We start from the raw sequence: 18116 nt of genomic DNA on the forward strand, positions 1-18116 counted from the left end.
TACCACGTACACTGCATATGTCATTCGGGGAAATATGCTTATAAAAAAGTTTACCATTTGCCAATAAAAAAAAAATGTCCCAGGATATCATTTTAAAAATCTGGTCACCTTACTTGGGTCAGGAGGTGCCAGTGTTAATGCTGTGCACTCACGCACCTTTCCTGCCTCATTAGATTGTAAGCTCTGTCAGTAGGGCCTTTCTATTCCTTCTGTTTAGAACTCGTACTGTAAAGCGCTGTGTAAACTGTTGGCGCTATATACATCCTGTATAATAATATATATAATGGTGTAGGTAGGAGACTTTAATTCCCCCAGTGTGTGAATATACCAAGCATACTTGCACATTATAGGAAAAAGCTCCAGGCAGACCAATTTATTTTAATTTTTATATTGCAGTTTGAAAATCACTTCTAAATGATCCTTAAAGTGTTTATGTGGGATCTTAGTGGTTAGGTTTGTAGAAAACAATAGGAGTTTCTAATTTTGTGAGTACAGTAATAAGCTGTGAATGACGAAATCATTCTACACATCCTCCAACTACTCCTCGCTCCTCTCCTCCCCCGCCCTTCCTCTCCCAGCACTTTCGGATGTCTACGGCACATGCGCAGTCCGTATCAAGGAAGTACCGTGACAGCCACAGTTCCTGGTGACGCGAGATCTCTCCCTGCACATGCGCGGTGGTGGTCGTGGTGGCTCCAATGTTTTGGTTGATTCAATGTATATTGTGATCCATCTCTCTTCCTAGTTATCTGGGCAGCCTGCCGTGTTTGTAAACAATCCGGAGCTCAGTGTGAAGGAGAAGTCATGTCCCGGGTGAGGCAACCTCCGCTGGTGACAGGGATCTCCCCTAAAGAGGGGACTTCATGGACTAAAGTGACCATCAGAGGAGAGAACCTGGGCACCGGCCCCTCCGATCTCATAGGTAATGTCCTCATCATCAGCATTGACAAGGTGGCTGTCCTCTCTGATATATCCTGTAGGAGACCTTTCTATGGTATATACTATATATTTTCACCAGGGCAGGGCTAGCCAACATCTCAAACTTCAGTCAATGACATTTATTACTAAAGCACTTTGTATCAACAACAGCCACCATGTGTGTTTCCTTAAAGTGGAGCTCCACCCTAAAGTGGAACTCCCGCTGATCGGAACCCTCCCCCCTCCGGTGTCACATTTGACACCTTTCAGGGGGGAGGGGGTGCAGATACCTGTCTAAGGACAGGTATTTGCACCCACTTCCGACCACACAGTCTCGGGCAGACTGCGGGCATGACGTCACCCCCCCCCCCCCACATTGTGTTCTGGGAACACTCGGCTCCCAGTACACAGCGGGAGCCAATCGGCAGGCGTAGCGCCACTCGCGCATGCGCCGTAGGAAACCGGGCAGTGAAGCCGGAGCGCTTCACTTCCTGGTTCCCTCACCAAGGATGGCAGGGGGGGCAGCAGAGTGACGAGCGATCGCTCGTCCTCTGCTGCGGACGGCGCTGGACGCCAGGACAGGTAAGTGTCCTAATATTAAAAGTCAGCTGCTCCTCTTTAAAGCGGATGTCCCACTAAAAAAATATATATTAAAAGCCAGCTGCAGCTTTTAATACATGGACACTTACCTATCCAGGGTGCCTGCGATGTCGGCAGCCGAAGCCGAGCAATCTCTCGGCTGCCCCCACTGCCATCCTCGGGGAGGGAATCAGGAAATAAAGCGTTGCGGCTTTACTTCCCGTTTCCCTACTGCGCATGTGCGAGTCGCGCTGCGCGTCTTTACTTTGTCCCCACCGTGTTCCTCCCAGAAGACAGCGGGGGTACAGAGTAGGTGCCGGAAGTGGCAAAGATCACTGAGGTGGTGCCAGGAAATGGGGGCAAATAGCTGTATTAGACAGGTATCTGCTCCCCCCCTCTCCCCTGAAAGGTGGCAAATGTGACACCAGAGGGGGAGGGTTCCAAAAAGTTATATTTTTGGGTGGAACACCGCTTTAACATCTTTTTATTCTCAGCATTGCTGATCTTCTGCCGTAAGGATGAGCTCCAGCGTGTTCGCATGGTACACGTGCAGAGCCCGCCAGGAAGTCTGCACGGCGCTGCGCTAATCACAGCCAGGCAGACATTTCCCGATCTCTGCAGCCGAGCATCGGGAAATGTCTCCCTGGCTGTGATTAGCGCAGCGCCGTGCAGATTTCCTGGCGGGCTCTGCACGTGTACCATGCGAACACGCTGGAGCTCATCCTTATTCTGCAGCCACTTTCTGTCTACATGGAGGCTTTATGTCAGGGGTGGGCAACCCTAAAGAGGTGTAGATTAAGGATGAGCTCAGGCGTGTTCGCAACTCCACGTGTCTGTGCCTGCCAGGAAGCTGACACTCCGCAGCGCTAATCACAGGCAGGGAGACATCTCCCGATCTGCGGCTGCACAAATCGGGAAACGTCTCGCTACCTGTGATTAGCGCTGCAGAGTGTCATCTTCCTGGAGTTGCGAAGACACCTGAGCCCATCCTTAGTGGAGATCTACCTAAACAACATGGGAGAAGTCAAAGATCACCAAGCACAGCGTCTCCTCCTCACACCTGATTTAAATCTTGAATTTCCGTACTACCGTTTTGCAATCGTGTGCGTTGGAGGGAAATCATGGGTTTAGATCGAGTGGTGAGGAAGCAACAGATCGCCTCCTGTCAACGCTAAGGATGAGCTCCGGCGTGTTTGCATAGAACACGTGCAGAGCCCGCCAGGAAGTGAGCACGGCGCTGTGCTAATCACAGCCAGGGAGACATTGTCCCGATGCTCGGCTGCAGGGATCGTGAAATGTCTCCCTGGCTGTTATTAGCGCAGCGCCGTGCTCACTTCCTGGCGGGCTCTGCACGTGTTCTATGCGAACACGCCAGAGCTCATCCTTACTCAACACACACTCAGATCGCTTTTCAGAGGAGCAGCAGTGGCTGCTGCACTTGTGAATGAGCCCTTAGTTGCATTTGACAGCAACACCCTTAGGGCTCGTTCACACGTAACGTTTTGGGGTGGTAAAACAGCGAGGATATAATTGAAGTCTATGGCTAAGTGCATGTACACTGCACTTCACCCGCGGTGTGGGTAAACCGCAGCACATCAGTGTGAAAGCGGCCCTATACTATTATGCCCAGTGTATTGCTTCACACTGACCTGAAGATCTCCTTTTTCCTGCTTTTGGCACCACTCTGGAGATGGCTAGCCATCATTCCACATGGGAGAGGAGCCAGCACTGCAGAGGAGGCAGCGGCTTATACGGTTCTTGCTCCCTACTACAACGTAACAAGTTGTCCCTCTGTATTGTACTCTGTCAGAATGCCTAGACCAGAGATCTACAGTGATGAAAATAAGTATTTGAACACCCTGCTATTTTGCAAGTTCTCCCACTTGGAAATCATGGAGGGGTCTGAAATTGTTATCGTAGGTGCATGTCCACCAGGCCCGGACTGGGACAAATAATAGGCCCGGGCATTTTAGGCTGAGCAGCCCATTTTTTTTTTTATATATACCGTATTTATCGGCGTATACCGCGCACTTTTTTGCCCTGAAAATCAGGGCAAAATTGTGGGTGCGCGGTATACGCTGATACCCGCTTTCCCGAGCCGAGTTTTGAATACTGCGCCGACATATACCGAGCGCAGTACACTCGGGTATAGTAGGGCAGTCTTGGCTCCTTCCGCGCTCACGTCCTGGACGTACAGGACGTCAGCGCGGGTAGCCGAGCATTGCCGACAATACACGAGTGTACTGCGCTCTGTATATGTCGGTGCAGTATTCAAAACTAGGCGCGGGGAGGACGCCGCAGAAGGACGCCGGACCCGACGAAGAGGACACCCGAAGCCGCAGAAGGACGCCGGAACCGACGAAGAGGACACCCGAAGCCGCAGACGAACGCCAGACCCGACGAGGCCGCCGATGGACGCCGCGCAAGACACCAAAACTGTAAGTACTAAAAAAACTTTTTTTCCACAGGATTGGGGGCAACTTTAGGGGTGCGCGGTATACGCGGGAGCGCGTTATACCGCGATAAATACGGTACACAGATCAGGAAAGCATGACATGTTTGTTATTAAATCAAACCCCCCCTACCCCCGGCCCCCTCCTATTACAGTGTGCTTCCAATTGTAAGCAGCGAGGACATTTCATGGTCTGCAGCTGTACATATACAAGAGGAGTGTATATGTGCGGCTGCTGGCTAAAAAGCTCAGGATAGTTCAGACTAGGATCCAAACACACCTGAGCTCACTCCTGCCAAGGGGAATGCTGCAGCTGGCTTTAAGGCCTCAGCTCGGGTTCACACTACTGTGGTGTGAGACACCACATGTAATTCGCACAGGAATCGCTCAACATTCCTATGCGAATTACATGTGGTGTCTCTGGGGTGCGATTTGAGCCATGGATTTGTATGGCTCAAATCGTACTGCATTCAAACCACACTGGTGCAGGACCCTTTATTGTCCACACCAGAATCAGATTACATGGGTGTTCACACCCATGCGATTCGATTCGGCAAACTGTGCTGCGTTTTGTAAACCGATTGTGGAGTGTCGTTAACAGTTAATAGTTCATTTTAGGGCACATTAAAAATATATTACCCAAATCTATATATAAGGCCCCTTTCACACGGGGGCGGTGACGGTAAAGCTCCGCTATTTTTAGCGGCGCTTTACCGTAATTTTTGCGGAAGTATTCGGCCGCTAGCGGGCCGCTTTTAACCCCCTGCTAGCAGCCAAAAAAGGGTTAAATCCATCTGCAAAGTGCCACGGTATGGCCGTACTGTCCATTCATTTTGCTCCAAAGATGCTGCTTGCAGGACATTTTTTAACATCCTGCCAGCGCACCACTCCAGTGTGAAAGCCCTAGGGGCTTTCACACTGGGGTAAAAAAAGTGGCTCTATCAGGGCGCTTTACAGGCACTATTTTTAGCGTTATAGCGCCTGCAAAGCGCCTCAGTGTGAAAGGGGTCTAAAACAATCCAAAAGGTGTCATGCATTTAAAGTGTATATATGATTTTTTGTTAACACTGCCTGCACTTACCCAGCCAACCAGTACTAAACATACCACAATTACAAACACACACACAAAAAAAAAAATCATACATACACTTTAAATGCACCTTTTGGGCCCAAGAAATGTCCCTCTCACACAATGGTTTACACCTGCATTTACACAGCATGATACGAGCATGCTTTGGTCTGGTTAGTGGTCTCTTTTACACAGTAAAGAGTGATGCTAAACTACCTGAGTTCAGCATCACTCTTTTTTACTGTGTAAAAGAGACCACTGACCAGACCAAAGCATGCTCTTATCATGCTGTGTAAATGCAGGTGTAAACCATAATTCAAACAGGCAGGCTGGCTGGCGTTACTTACTTTTTAGCAATCTTCTCTAGGCCCTGGTGCCAGTGGCTGCAGATACACCTTTGCGACAGGCAGAAGGGGATTCCTCCAGGCAGCTCCTCCCCCTTCATGGTCACCTGACCCCTTCATTTCCGCCCCCCTTGAGCTGAATAATCAGTCCGACGGCCGCGGAGCTGGCCGTGTTGATGCCGGCTGAGCGGCCCCCACCCACGGAGCAGCCTAGATGCTTTGGCTTCTGGCGGGGGGGGACTGGGGACCCCGGCCAGAAGAACATGGATGCGGCCCTCCCCGCGGAGCCGGCCGAAGAGAGGCCGGCAGCGGATGAGCAGGGCCGGCTCTAGCAGCTGCCCATGAAGTCAGTCAGACCCGAAATTGACACGTGGCCCTGGCAGCTGCGGCCGACCGGGCATATGCCCGGTGTGCCCTATGGCCAGTCCGGGCCTGATGTCCACTGTGAGAGACATAATCAAAAAAAAAAAAATCCAGAAATCACAATGTATGATTTTTTGAACTATTTATTTTTATGATACAGCTGCAAATAAGTATTTGAACACCTGAGAAAATCAATGTTAATATTTGGTACAGTAGCCTTTGTTTGCAATTACAGAGGTCAAATGTTTCTTGTAGTTTTTCACCAGGTTTGCACACACTGGAGGAGGGATTTTGGCCCACTCCTCCACACAGATCTTCTCTAGATCAGTCAGGTTTCTGGGCTGTCGCTGAGAAACACGGAGTTTGAGCTCCCTCCAAAGATTCTCTATTGGGTTTAGGTCTGGAGACTGGCTAGGCCACCCCAGAACCTTGATATGCTTCTTACAGAGCCACTCCTTGGTTATCCTGGCTGTGTGCTTCAGGTCATTGTCATGTTGGAAGACCCAGCCTCGACCCATCTTCAAAGCTCTAACTGAGGGAAGGAGGTTGTTGCCCAAAATCTCGCAATACATGGCCCCGGTCATCCTCTCCTTAATACAGTGCAGTCGCCCTGTCCCATGTGCAGAAAAACACCCCCAAAGCATGATGCTACCACCCCCATGCTTCACAGTAGGGATGGTGTTCTTGGGATGGTACTCATCATTCTTCTTCCTCCAAACACGGTTAGTGGAATTATGACCAAAAAGTTCTATTTTGGTCTCATCTGACCACATGACTTTCTCCCATGACTCCTCTGGATCATCCAAATGGTCATTGGCAAACTTAAGACGGGCCTTGACATGTGCTGGTTTAAGCAGGGGAACCTTCCGTGCCATGCATGATTTCAAACCATGACGTCTTAGTGTATTACCAACAGTAACCTTGGAAACGGTGGTCCCAGCTCTTTTCAGGTCATTGACCAGCTCCTCCCGTGTAGTCCTGGGCTGATTTCTCACCTTTCTTAGGATCATTGAGACCCCACGAGGTGAGATTTTGCATGGAGCCCCAGTCCGAGGGAGATTGACAGTCATGTTTAGCTTCTTCCATTTTCTAATGATTGCTCCAACAGTGGACCTTTTTTCACCAAGCTGCTTGGCAATTTCCCCGTAGCCCTTTCCAGCCTTGTGGAGGTGTACAATTTTGTCTCTAGTGTCTTTGGACAGCTCTTTGGTCTTGGCCATGTTAGTAGTTGGATTCTTACTGATTGTATGGGGTGGACAGGTGTCTTTATGCAGCTAATGACCTCAAACAGGTGCATCTAATTTAGGATAATAAATGGAGTGGAGGTGGACATTTTAAAGGCAGACTAACAGGTCTTTGAGGGTCAGAATTCTAGCTGATAGACAGGTGTTCAAATACTTATTTGCAGCTGTATCATACAAATAAATAGTTAAAAAATCATAAATTGTGATTTCTGGAATTTTTTTTTTTTTATTATGTCTCTCACAGTGGACATGCACCTACGATGACAATTTCAGACCCCTCCATGATTTCCAAGTGGGAGAACTTGCAAAATAGCAGGGTGTTCAAATACTTATTTTCCTCACTGTACCAGTCACCTGTCCACGATCTATAGGTTGTTGCCCCCACTTTATGTGATTAATCAATGGCATTTTTTAGGGTGGGTTTTTCAAGAGAAGGGATAAGCGCAAGTGTATTTGTCCAAACCCACCTTAACTATCCCACCAGGAAGTTATCACTGCGGACCACCAATCGTATGCGGCCAAGGCATTCTTCACCCCGCTGCTGCAGGTGTACAAGAGGTCTTTATATGCTTGGCTGCGGGGTGCAGAATGCCTTGGCTGCTTATTATCCCTATATTTGAGGATGGAAATTGAGACCGTGCATGACGGGGTGACAATGCAGGATAGCTTTCTTTTGGTGGTATTTATTCACTACTCCGTTTTTTCTTTTTTTGCGATATAAGCGAAAAAAGAGCAGAATTTTTGAAAAAAAAAATATTTTTGTCTTTCTATTTAAAAAAAAATCCAATAAAATCAAATTTTGTCATAAATTTAAGCCAAAATGTATTCTACTACATGTGTTTGGTAAAAAAATCTGTTAAGTGTATAATAATTGGTTTGTCTGGTCATGGACATATGTACACAAACGATCATGTACAGGTGTGCGCAGGAAATCACGGACATATGTGTGCAAATGATCATTGGGACATGTGATTTTACTGTTACATATGTGGGGGACAGGTGTTTTTACTATGTGGGGACATATGTGTGTTTTGGGGACATATGTGTGTTTACTGTGGGACACTAGACTCGTGATCAGTGAGTAAGGCTGCATTCACACCTGAGCGTTTTGTCGCCTGAAGCGCGACGCTCAAAAACGCTAGAGGGGAAAAAATACATTCTTCCCTATGGAGATGGTTCACATCTCCACTCCAAAACGCCTGACGCCGAAAGCCTGAAGCTTCCTCAAACCTCAAACCTTTTGTTTCGCGAATCGGGCAGTTTGGGTGTTTTTGAGCGTTTCTATTTCCCATAGAAAGTAATGGAAACGCTTGATTCAAGCGACTAGCGCTTGCTAAGGGTGTTTTGTCGCTTTAATCAATAGAACATTTCACCCAGGCAGACGGTAAAAAAAAATCTACCAACATAGCAACAAGTGATGAAAAGATGATAATTTTTCCTATTGGCTAAAATAAAAACATCCTACGCTCAGGTGTGAATGCAGCCTAAAAAGCTGTAAAAAAACAGCTCATACTCACTGATCTCCAGCCAACTGCAGCGATCCACCCTCCTCTCCTCACCGACGACTTCTGTGTGAGGAGAGCCGATCACCTAGCAACCCGCTCATTGTTTACATCGCATGACGGCTGTGATTGGACACGGTCGTCATGTGATCAGGAGGGCCAATCACAGAGCTCTCCTGCCGATCTATGATGCGCCGTTTCCGGGTGACACGAGTGCATCGGGATCGCGTGGGCGATCCCCCTCCTTCTGAGGGACGTTCCTGAACGTCCATTTAGAAGGAGAGAGCACCCACCCGGCCGTATATGTGCAGTGGCTGGGTGGGAAGTAGTTAAAGGGGTTGTAAAGGTTCATGTTTTTTCACCTTAATGAATCCTATGCATTAAGGTGAAAAAACATCTGACAGTTACGCCCCCCCCCCCCCCCGTTTTACTTACCTGACGCCCTCTTCTTCGCTCAGTATGGCCATTGATTGGCTAGAGTGGATGGATTGATAGCAGCGCAGCCATTGGCTCGTGCTGCTGTCAATCACATCCAATTACGCGGGGCCAAGTGATACAGTGAGCGGCTATAGCTGCCGGCCGTATCATGGGAGCGCGCCCGCAAGAACTAACCCCCATGGGAAAGAGCTCCCATGAAGGGGGTTAGTTCTTGCAGGGAGGAGCCAGGACAGCCAGAAGACCAGGTTCGGTGCCACTCTGTGCAAAACGAGCTGCACAGTGGAGGTAAGTATAACATGTTTGTTATTAAAAAAAATATATCTATATATCCTTTGCAACACACTTTAGCACCAGACCATTATGCAGCCAAATGACCAGGCCACTTTTTGCGATTCGGCACTGCGTCGCTTTAACTACTTCCCGCCCGGTCAATAGTATATTGACGTCTGGGAAGTGGTTCAGTTATCCTGACTGGACGTCTATTGACGTCCAGCAGGATAACATGCCGGTGCTCGACCGTGGGGGCACGCAGCGCGGTGATCGTTGATGCGGGTGTCAGTCTGACACCCTGCATCTCCGATCTCTGTAAAGAGCCTCCGGCGGAGGCTCTTTACCACGTGATCAGCCGTGCCCAATCATGGCTGATCACGATGTAAACAGGAAGAGCCGTTGATCGTCTCTTCCTCACTCGCATCTACTAGACGCGAGGTAGAGGAGAGCTGATCGGCGGCTCTCCTGACACGGGGGGTTCGCGCTGATTGTTTATCAGCGCAGCCCCCCCTCGGATGCCCACACTGAACCACCAGGGAAGCCACCAGGGAAGGTGGCAACAACAAAAAACAATAAAAAATTACTGGCAACATGGGCACAATATGGGATAAACAAGTGATGCCCAGCAATGCCATCAGTGCCACCCCTCAGTGTCCAGTGCCACCCCTCAGTGCCCATCCATTATGGGTGGCACAGATGGGCACTGATAAGTACCCATCAGTGCCGCCTATGAGTTCCCATCAGTGCCACCTGAGTGCCCATCAGTGCTGCATACCAGTGCCGCCTCATCGGTGCCTATCAGTGCCGCCATATCAGTGCCCGTAATTGAAGAAGAAAACGTACTCATTTACAAAAATAATTAACAGAAAAAAATAAAACTTATTTTTTTCGACATTTTCGGTCTTTTTTTAGTTGTTGCGCAAAAAATAAAAATCGCAGAGGTGATCAAATGCCACCAAAAGAAAGCTCTATTTGTGGGAACAAAATTATAAAATAATTGTTTGGGTAAAGTGTAGCATGACCGCGCAATTGTCATTCAAAGTGCGACAGCGCTGAAAGCTGAAAATTGTCTTGGGCAGGAAGGTGCATAAGTGCCTGGTATGGAAATGGTTAACTGACAATTGCGCAAAAGTTATAGCTTCTACAAAATAGGGGATGGTTTTATGGCATTTTTATTATATATTTTTTTTTTTTTACTAGTAATGGCGGCGATCAGCGTTTTTTTAATTTTTTATCATGATTGCAACATTATGGCGGACACTTTTGACACATTTTTGGGACCATTGTCATTTTTACAGCGATCAGTGCTATAAAAATGCATTGATTACTGTGAAAATGTCACTGGCAGTGAAGGGGTTAACCACTACGTGGCGCTGTAGGGGTTAAGTGTGCCCTAGTGAGTGATTCTTACTGTAGGGGGGATGGGCTAGACGTGACAAGACAGTGATCACCGCTTCCGATTACAGGAAGCGGTGATCACTGTCATTGTCACCAGGCAGAGCGGGGAGATACTTTACATCAGCATCTCCCCGTTCTTCCTTACCGTAAGACAATTGCGGCGATCGAGTCCGCGGGACCCGAGGTCGAGCTCGCGGCGGGCGCGCGCGTTCACAATGCATCGCTCTTATAGGGGACGTATATATACGTCCTTCTGCCTGTCCATGCCGTGCTGCCGACGTATATAGCCGTGCGCTGGTCGACAAGCTGTTAAAGAAATCAGAAGTGATGTGGTTGTAGTTTCTGATGAGTTGGCTAATTTGACAGAACACCGGTTATCGCCGGTCCTTTCCTCACATGTTGTTTCTCTGTGAGGAAAGGAAAGCTGATAACCAACAAGGCTATCAGTATGTTGTTTACACTGATAATTGGGGCACTAATCGTCAGTGCAGCTCCATCAGTGCCAAACAGGGCCCATCAGTGCAGCCTCATCAGTGCATGTCAGTGAAGAAGAAAATTACTAATTTGCTCAATTTTATACCAGAGACTTAAGAAAAAAACGTGTGGTGATTAAATACCACCAAAAGAAAGCTCTATCTGTCTCAAAACAATTATAAATATTTCATTTGGGTGGAGTGTTGCATGGCCGCGCAATTGTCATCCAAAGTGTGACCTGGGCAGGAAAGGGGTGAAAGTACCCAGTATTGAAATGGTTAAACAAGGGAGTGTGGCAGGGCCATAAGTACAGGGGTCGCCACTGCAACCCAGCCCCATGCTCCAGGGGGCCCATGCGGACCCCCTGTATGCCTGGGTGGCAGGGGAAGCGGCATGTAGAGGAACCAATCCCTCCATGTAGCTACGGAATGCCCGCTTCTCCTCCTCTCCCTCCCACAGACATTCAGCGGCTGCATGGGGGAAATGGAGGGCATCAGCTCCCCCACATGACGCTCCTGCTGCCCCCCATTCCTGTGTGCTCCCCTGCCCCCCCTGCTGGCTGCTGCAGGGGATTTGTCAGGATGAAGAATGTGTATTGCTTCGGGGGCCCTGAAGATTCTGGTTATGCCTCTCAAGTAGAGCTCTGACAAATCAAAATCGCAATCTGTTTCACTTCCCGATCTTCAAAATAGCATGTCATGATTCTCTCTCTCTAAAGCCCCATACACACTATCAGTTTTCCTGATGGTTTTCTCTTCAGGTTTACCAAAACCATGTAGTACAAGGACCTGCCTGATTGCATTCAAATTGAAACACTTAAGGTTTGACCTCATATTAGATGGTTTTGGTAAACCTGAAGAGAAAACCATCAGGAAAACTGATAGTGTGTATGGGGCTTGACAGAGAGTTCTCAAAGCTAAATAAATAAAATCCAGGCAGCCTGCCAAGTTTTAATACAATATGCAAATAAGTGGAAACAAAGTATCTCTTCTTCTTTTATCAAAGGAAAAAACTCAGAAGGAAGTTTTAACATTTAAAGACCAAACCTTTTCTGACATTTGTTGCTTACAAGTAAAAAATTACTTGGAACACCCAAACGTGATATTTTTTTTTTTAGCAGAGACCCTAGAGAATAAAATGGTGGTCGTAATATTTTATGTCACACCGTATTTGCGCAGCGGTTTTTCAAACGCAATTGTTTTTGAAAAAAAAAACACTTTAATGAATTGTTTGAAAGTGAGTGACAGGAGAGAGCTTGTGTATGTAAACAACACAGTTCTTTTGTGACGGTGGCGATGTGGCAGTTTTTGTTTTTTTGCAAAAGCATCACACAGTACACACTGTAAACATAGTTAGGCACACATTTAACCTTTTGATTGCCCTGGATGTTAACCCCTTCTCAGCCAGTGTCAGTACAGTGTCAGTGTATATTATTAGCCCCGATCACTGTATTAGTGTCAATGGCGATGTCAGTGGCAGTTAGCAAGTTTCCACAAAGTGTCAGATTGCCCACTGCCTCGCTATAAATCGCTGATCATTGCCATTAATATAGGGAAAAAAAATGCATAAAAATTCCAGTAAATATGTCATAGTTTGTAGATGTCATAACTTTCTTGCAAACCAGTCTTTTTATCAGACATACAGTATAGCAGAATACACTTTTTGGAATAAATGTATCAAGAAATTAGATTGTTTTACATATTGGTTATGTTTTATAACATTAAAAAAAATATATATATATATTTTTTTTCAAAATGTATGCTTTTTTCATTTGTAGCGCAAAAAAGTAAAAAACGCAGTGGTGATCAAATAAATACCATCAAAACCCTATTTGTGGGAAAAAATGATACAATTTTGTTTGCGTACAGCATTGCATGAGCACGCAATTACCAGTTAAAATAGCTCAGTGCAAGATAGCGAAAAATGGCCTGGTCATATAGGGGTAAAGTCTTCAGGAGCTAAAGTGGTTAAAGTCAATTCACAAAAAAGTTGAAACATTTATTAGCGGTATTACTACCAAAGCTGCCACAGATCCTGCTCAGGGCTACTGGTTGTCAGAGAGCCGATATCTGCTGGTATCCTAACAACCAGCGACTCATCCCTGTCGGCACGTTCAACAGTCAGCCAGATATACCCAACTGATAGGTGAATGTAAACAAAGGGGTGAGGACAGTGTTAAAAAACATGGTTGCGGGGGTCTGGGGTGGTTATCAGACTCTGAAAGCCCTCTTTAACAACAGGACTGATACTGTCCCCCATGTGAATGAGTAGGGGGTACGTGGTAACCCTTCTCGCTCACAAAAAAATGTACACAATGTAACGGCCTGCTCCTGTCGAACAGGCGCTGCTGTAAATTTAATGGGGGTCTGAGCCGTTATTTGGCTCAGACTAGTATGATTAATGTCAAATTTATCCTCTGTTCCAGCCATGGCTGTGCTGAGAGTTCCACCATTGTTCGCCTGGGGGTGTCATTACCACCTCAAGCCAAGGGTGGCAGCAGCAATGTCAGGGTGTATTGGGTGTTCCTCTCAGCAGTGAATCAGTGGTCGCCCCGCTGTGCATGCTGGGGAGGGGTACCTAAGGGGCAGACGCCATTGGTGCAGGGTTCGTTGTTCGCACCTCGTGGCCCACCTGGCCTGAGGTGTGTGTCCTGAATCCTGACTCCGGGACCACAGTGATCTGGGGTCGCGGCTTCGCCTGGTAGGCCCAGTAGTCAGACTGGGGCCTGCTTTCTGAAGAGGTGATCCTGCGCTGTCCATCCTGCGAGAGGAGGCCACTTGATGAAGGAAGCCGGGGGAGGACCTGTCCTGCAGAGGACCATGCAAGAGGCTGGTACCTTGGGAGTAGGCCTGAAAACTTCATCGAAGGATGCACAATACACTGAGAGGCTTGAAGGTGTCGCCTGTCAGGACTAAAGTTCTACCAAAGTTAAGCTGGAGAGATCCGTGTGCTGAATCCTGTTGCCATATAATGACATAATGGGTTGCCTTGATTTTTATTTACATTCCCATTAACATTGCTGAGTAATTTTAATATTCAATTTATTGCCCATATGCGTGTGGCTTGTATCAATAATATTTATTATCTTGATTATTGATATAATAACATTTTGCATACAGTATATTTGTCAGTCACCATTTAGGTCTTACTGATCTTTCGAATTGGTAAATTTTTAAGCACTTGTTGTAATGGTTCCACTACAGCGGGAGAAGAAAAAATATGTTCAGCACATGCAGTGATTCCGGAAAGTGGAGCAATAATTTATTGCATGTGGTGCCGTGATGACATCTTATTGTACAGGCATGGTGACTTTGGCATAGGACTATATTATCTTTAGTTTTAGAGGAAGTTTTGTGTAGTTCTAGTTAGTACATGTGCGCATTAATGTTCACAGTGATTTTTTTTAATGCGTCTTTCACATTTTTACATGTTTTGTGCTTTTATGATTTTAGTATTGTTTAAAATGTAGGAATTTGGAGGTTAGCTACTAGAGGGAGCTGCCAGTAGCTCCGTGTAATTATTCTGCTACCTGCTTGAACTGCAAGGGTTAAATGCTTGTTGGGTACCTACCAGTAAAAAGTGGCTTTTACTTACCAGACCCCTCGCAGCGGGCACTCCACTTGTGGGTGGTCCCTTGAGTACAATGCAGGGTCCTGCGTTCTTCTTGATGTCGTCGGAGAGAAGATGCTGGGGTGGCTGGTCTTATAGTGAGGAAAGGTTTAGGTAAGTAAAAGTACTTTTTATTGGTGCCCTAGGCGTAAATGAATATTTAGCCCTTGCCAGTTGAACAAAAAAAAACGACTAGTTTATGGGCTGCGTTAGGGGGATTCAGTGGACCAGCCGTACAGATAGAGGGAGCATGCCAGAGCGAGGAATAAGTAACTTACGTTTACTCCCTCTACCCCTAGACCCTTGCAGCATGTGTGTGGTGGGGAGTGGGAGGGTTAAGGGGCAAAGGTTGTGTTTTTTTTTTTCTTGTGCCTGGAATTGGGCTTTTAGGCCTCATGCACACTGGACGTTTTTGGACGTTTTTACAGCAGCTGTTTTTGGCAGTAGACGTTTTTTTTTCTACAGTCAATAAACTCTCCATCATGTTATCCTGTGTCCATGCACACACAGGCTGTTATCAGCAGTTTTGGGCTGTGGCATTTTTGAGCAGTGAAAAAGCTGTGTAAAAGTCTCACACATGTGGTATCGCCATACTCAGTAATAGCAGAATGTGTTTTGGGGTGTAATTTGTGGTGTGCATATGTGGTGTGTGAGACACTTTGCAATTTCTTTTGAATAAATTGCATTTGCACTTTGTAACAATTGGACAATCTTGCGGTTCCATCCACCATTCATATGATGTGATTTTACTTGCATTATACAGTCACCTATTTGTATTCATTTGCACTAGTTCACTGTTTTATTCATCCATCATTGGTGTATATCAGTTATGTTCAGTCATTCATGTTGATGGGAGCATAACTCCATCCTGCGATTTCCTCTGCGACTGCATATACTATTATCTTTACGTTGTGCGCGCAGAAGCGAACACATACGTGAGCAGCGCCCGCATAGGTAAACAAGTGCGCTTTTAAGACCGCTGCGCAAATACGGCATGACAGAAAGTATTGCAATGATCGTAATTTTATTCTCCAGGGTGTTAGGATAAAAAATATATATAATGTTTGGGGGTTCTAATTAGAGGGAAGAAGATGGCAGTGAAAATAGTGAAAAATTACATTAGAATTGCTGTTTAACTTGTAATACCAACGGCCACCACCAGATGGCGCCAGCTTACACATCTGGTGGTAATAACTTGTAATCCCAACGGCTCACCACCAGATGGCACCAGCTCACATCTTTTTTGCCCCCCTTCCAAGCCAAGTCGCCAGGACCCTATTTCTAGTCGCCATGGCGACCTGGCGCCCGGGATTTGTCGAGCCCTGGCATAACACTATCTTTCCACTGTCCTACAAAACCACCTGTTCTGATATTGCTGGATGAACTGAGAACTATTATTTATTGGTTAGCATAAAAAAGGGGTGTATAGATACATAGGAATGTATTTATTTAAAAGACGTTCTTACCTGCAAAACTGCATGTACATTTGTTCTGTGCGAATTCCAGCAAAACTGTATGGCTATTTTTTCTCCAGGACAGCAGTTTTTCATTCATACAGTAAGCACAGCATGAATCAGGAAAAGATGCATTATGCCTTATCCGAGCACGCAGCCTGGCCGGTTAGGAAAGGGGGTGGGGGCAAGTGATACCCCTCCTGAACCGTACCGGGCGGCATGCCCTCAACATGGGGGGTGGGTGCTTTGGGGCAGGGGGCGCCCTGCGGCCCCCCCATCCCAAAGCACCTTGTCCCCATGTTGACGGGGACAAGGGCCTCTTCCCAACAACCCTGGCCGTTGGTTGTCGGGGTCTGCGGGTGGGGGGCTTATCGGAAACTGGGAGCCCCCTTTAATAAGGAGGCCCCCAGATCCCGGCCCCCCACCCTATGTGAATGAGTATGGGGTACATCGTACCCCTACCCATTCACCTGGGGGGTAAAAAGTGTCAAGAATAAAAACACACAGGTTTTTAAAGTAATTTATTAGGCAGCTCCGGGGGTCTTCTTCTGACTTCGGGGGGGGTCTTTCGACTTCTCCGGTTCTTTCTGCCAGGCACCTCCGCTATCTTCTTCCAACTCTTTTACTAGCAGGGGCCGACCTTCTTCCGACTTTGGGGGGGATCTTCCAACTTCTCTGCTCTTTTCTCCCGCTCTCCGGTTCTTCTCTTCCTTCTGCTGGGCACCTCCGATGTCTTCTTCCAGCTCTTTTACCAGCAGGGGCCTACCCCCCCATGTTGAGGGCATGCCGCCTGGTACAGTTCAGGAGGGGGGGGGTTTGCTCATCCCCACCCCATTTCCTGACAGGCCAGGCTGCGTGCATGGATAAGGGTCTGGTATGGATCTGGGTATGGATCTGGGGGCACCCCCACGCTGTTTTTTCAGCGTTGGGGGTTCCCCTTGGAACCCGTGCCGTTTTTTTATTTAAAATTTGTCATGGAGTTCCCCTGTGGGAGGGAGGTGTTTGCCTTAGAACAGGTTCACACTGGGCGACTTCCTGTAAAGTTGCCTCACTGTGAACAGGGATCCGACATGGAGGCGACTTCTATTGAAATCAATGGGTACAAGTCGGATTGAAGTACTACAGGAACCTTTTTCAAGTCGGAGCGACTGCAGTAGTGTGCATTAAGACAGCTCCATTCACTTACATTGATTTCTTCATGCAGTGCGACTTGAGGCGACCTGAAGTCGGATCCAAAGTCGGACCTGTGTGAATGGGCTCTTAAGTATCTATTTACTTAACATCATCTTTTAAATTTTACAACAAATATTGGGGTGTGTGTGTGTGTATATATATATATATATATATATATATATATATATATATATATATATATATATAATTTTTTTCCCCAAACATTTGCGTTTGAAAAACCGCTGTGCAAATACCGTGTGACATAAAAAAATTGCAACGATGACCATTTTATTCCCAAGGGTCTCTGCTAAAAAAAGGGGGGGGGGGTCATAAGTAATTTTCTAGCAAAATATACGGATTTAAAGTTAAACAAAAAGTGACAAAAAAAGCCAGGTCTTAAAGTGGTGGGTGAATATAACTTTTGAAAGGGTAGCTCTGATGGTCACCTGAGAGCTAGGACTATATAGATATATTTCAGCTTTCTTCCAAGAAAAAAAAGTAAGAAACCAGTAATTTTTTTTTTTTTTTTGCAGGCTATAATTATCATTTCAGTGATTTATTTCAGTAGCTAAACTTTCACTTCTCTGTATGGGATGGCTAGATGTCACTTATTGAATCCATCAGTATGAAGAACTGACACGGTGCTCATAGTATTCCGAGTCTTGCCGCTGCCTGTACATGTGCCTTGTTCACCTCTTTCCAATAGCAGTTCCAGTAAAATCTTGGAATAGTAACAGTTGTGCACTTTATAGTACACACATACTTTGTCTTCATAGCAAATTAATGCAATGATCGCTCATCAGGCAGTGGGAAATAGAAGTAATTTGAC

General features: G+C 46.6%; 1 protein-coding gene across 1 annotated transcript in view; it reads left to right on the top strand.

Moving 5' to 3' along the window:
- Nucleotides 1-635: 635 nt before the first annotated feature.
- EXOC2 (exocyst complex component 2) overlaps nucleotides 636-18116 on the top strand; it is a 308760-nt gene continuing 291279 nt past the window's right edge. The window contains exon 1 of the mRNA XM_040353634.1: nucleotides 636-922. Within this exon, the coding sequence (XP_040209568.1) occupies nucleotides 805-922 (118 nt within the window). The 5' untranslated portion in view covers nucleotides 636-804. The remainder of the gene's footprint in view (nucleotides 923-18116) is intronic.

This window comes from Rana temporaria, chromosome 5 (assembly GCF_905171775.1).
Source record: "Rana temporaria chromosome 5, aRanTem1.1, whole genome shotgun sequence".
Taxonomy (NCBI): Eukaryota; Metazoa; Chordata; class Amphibia; order Anura; family Ranidae; genus Rana; species Rana temporaria.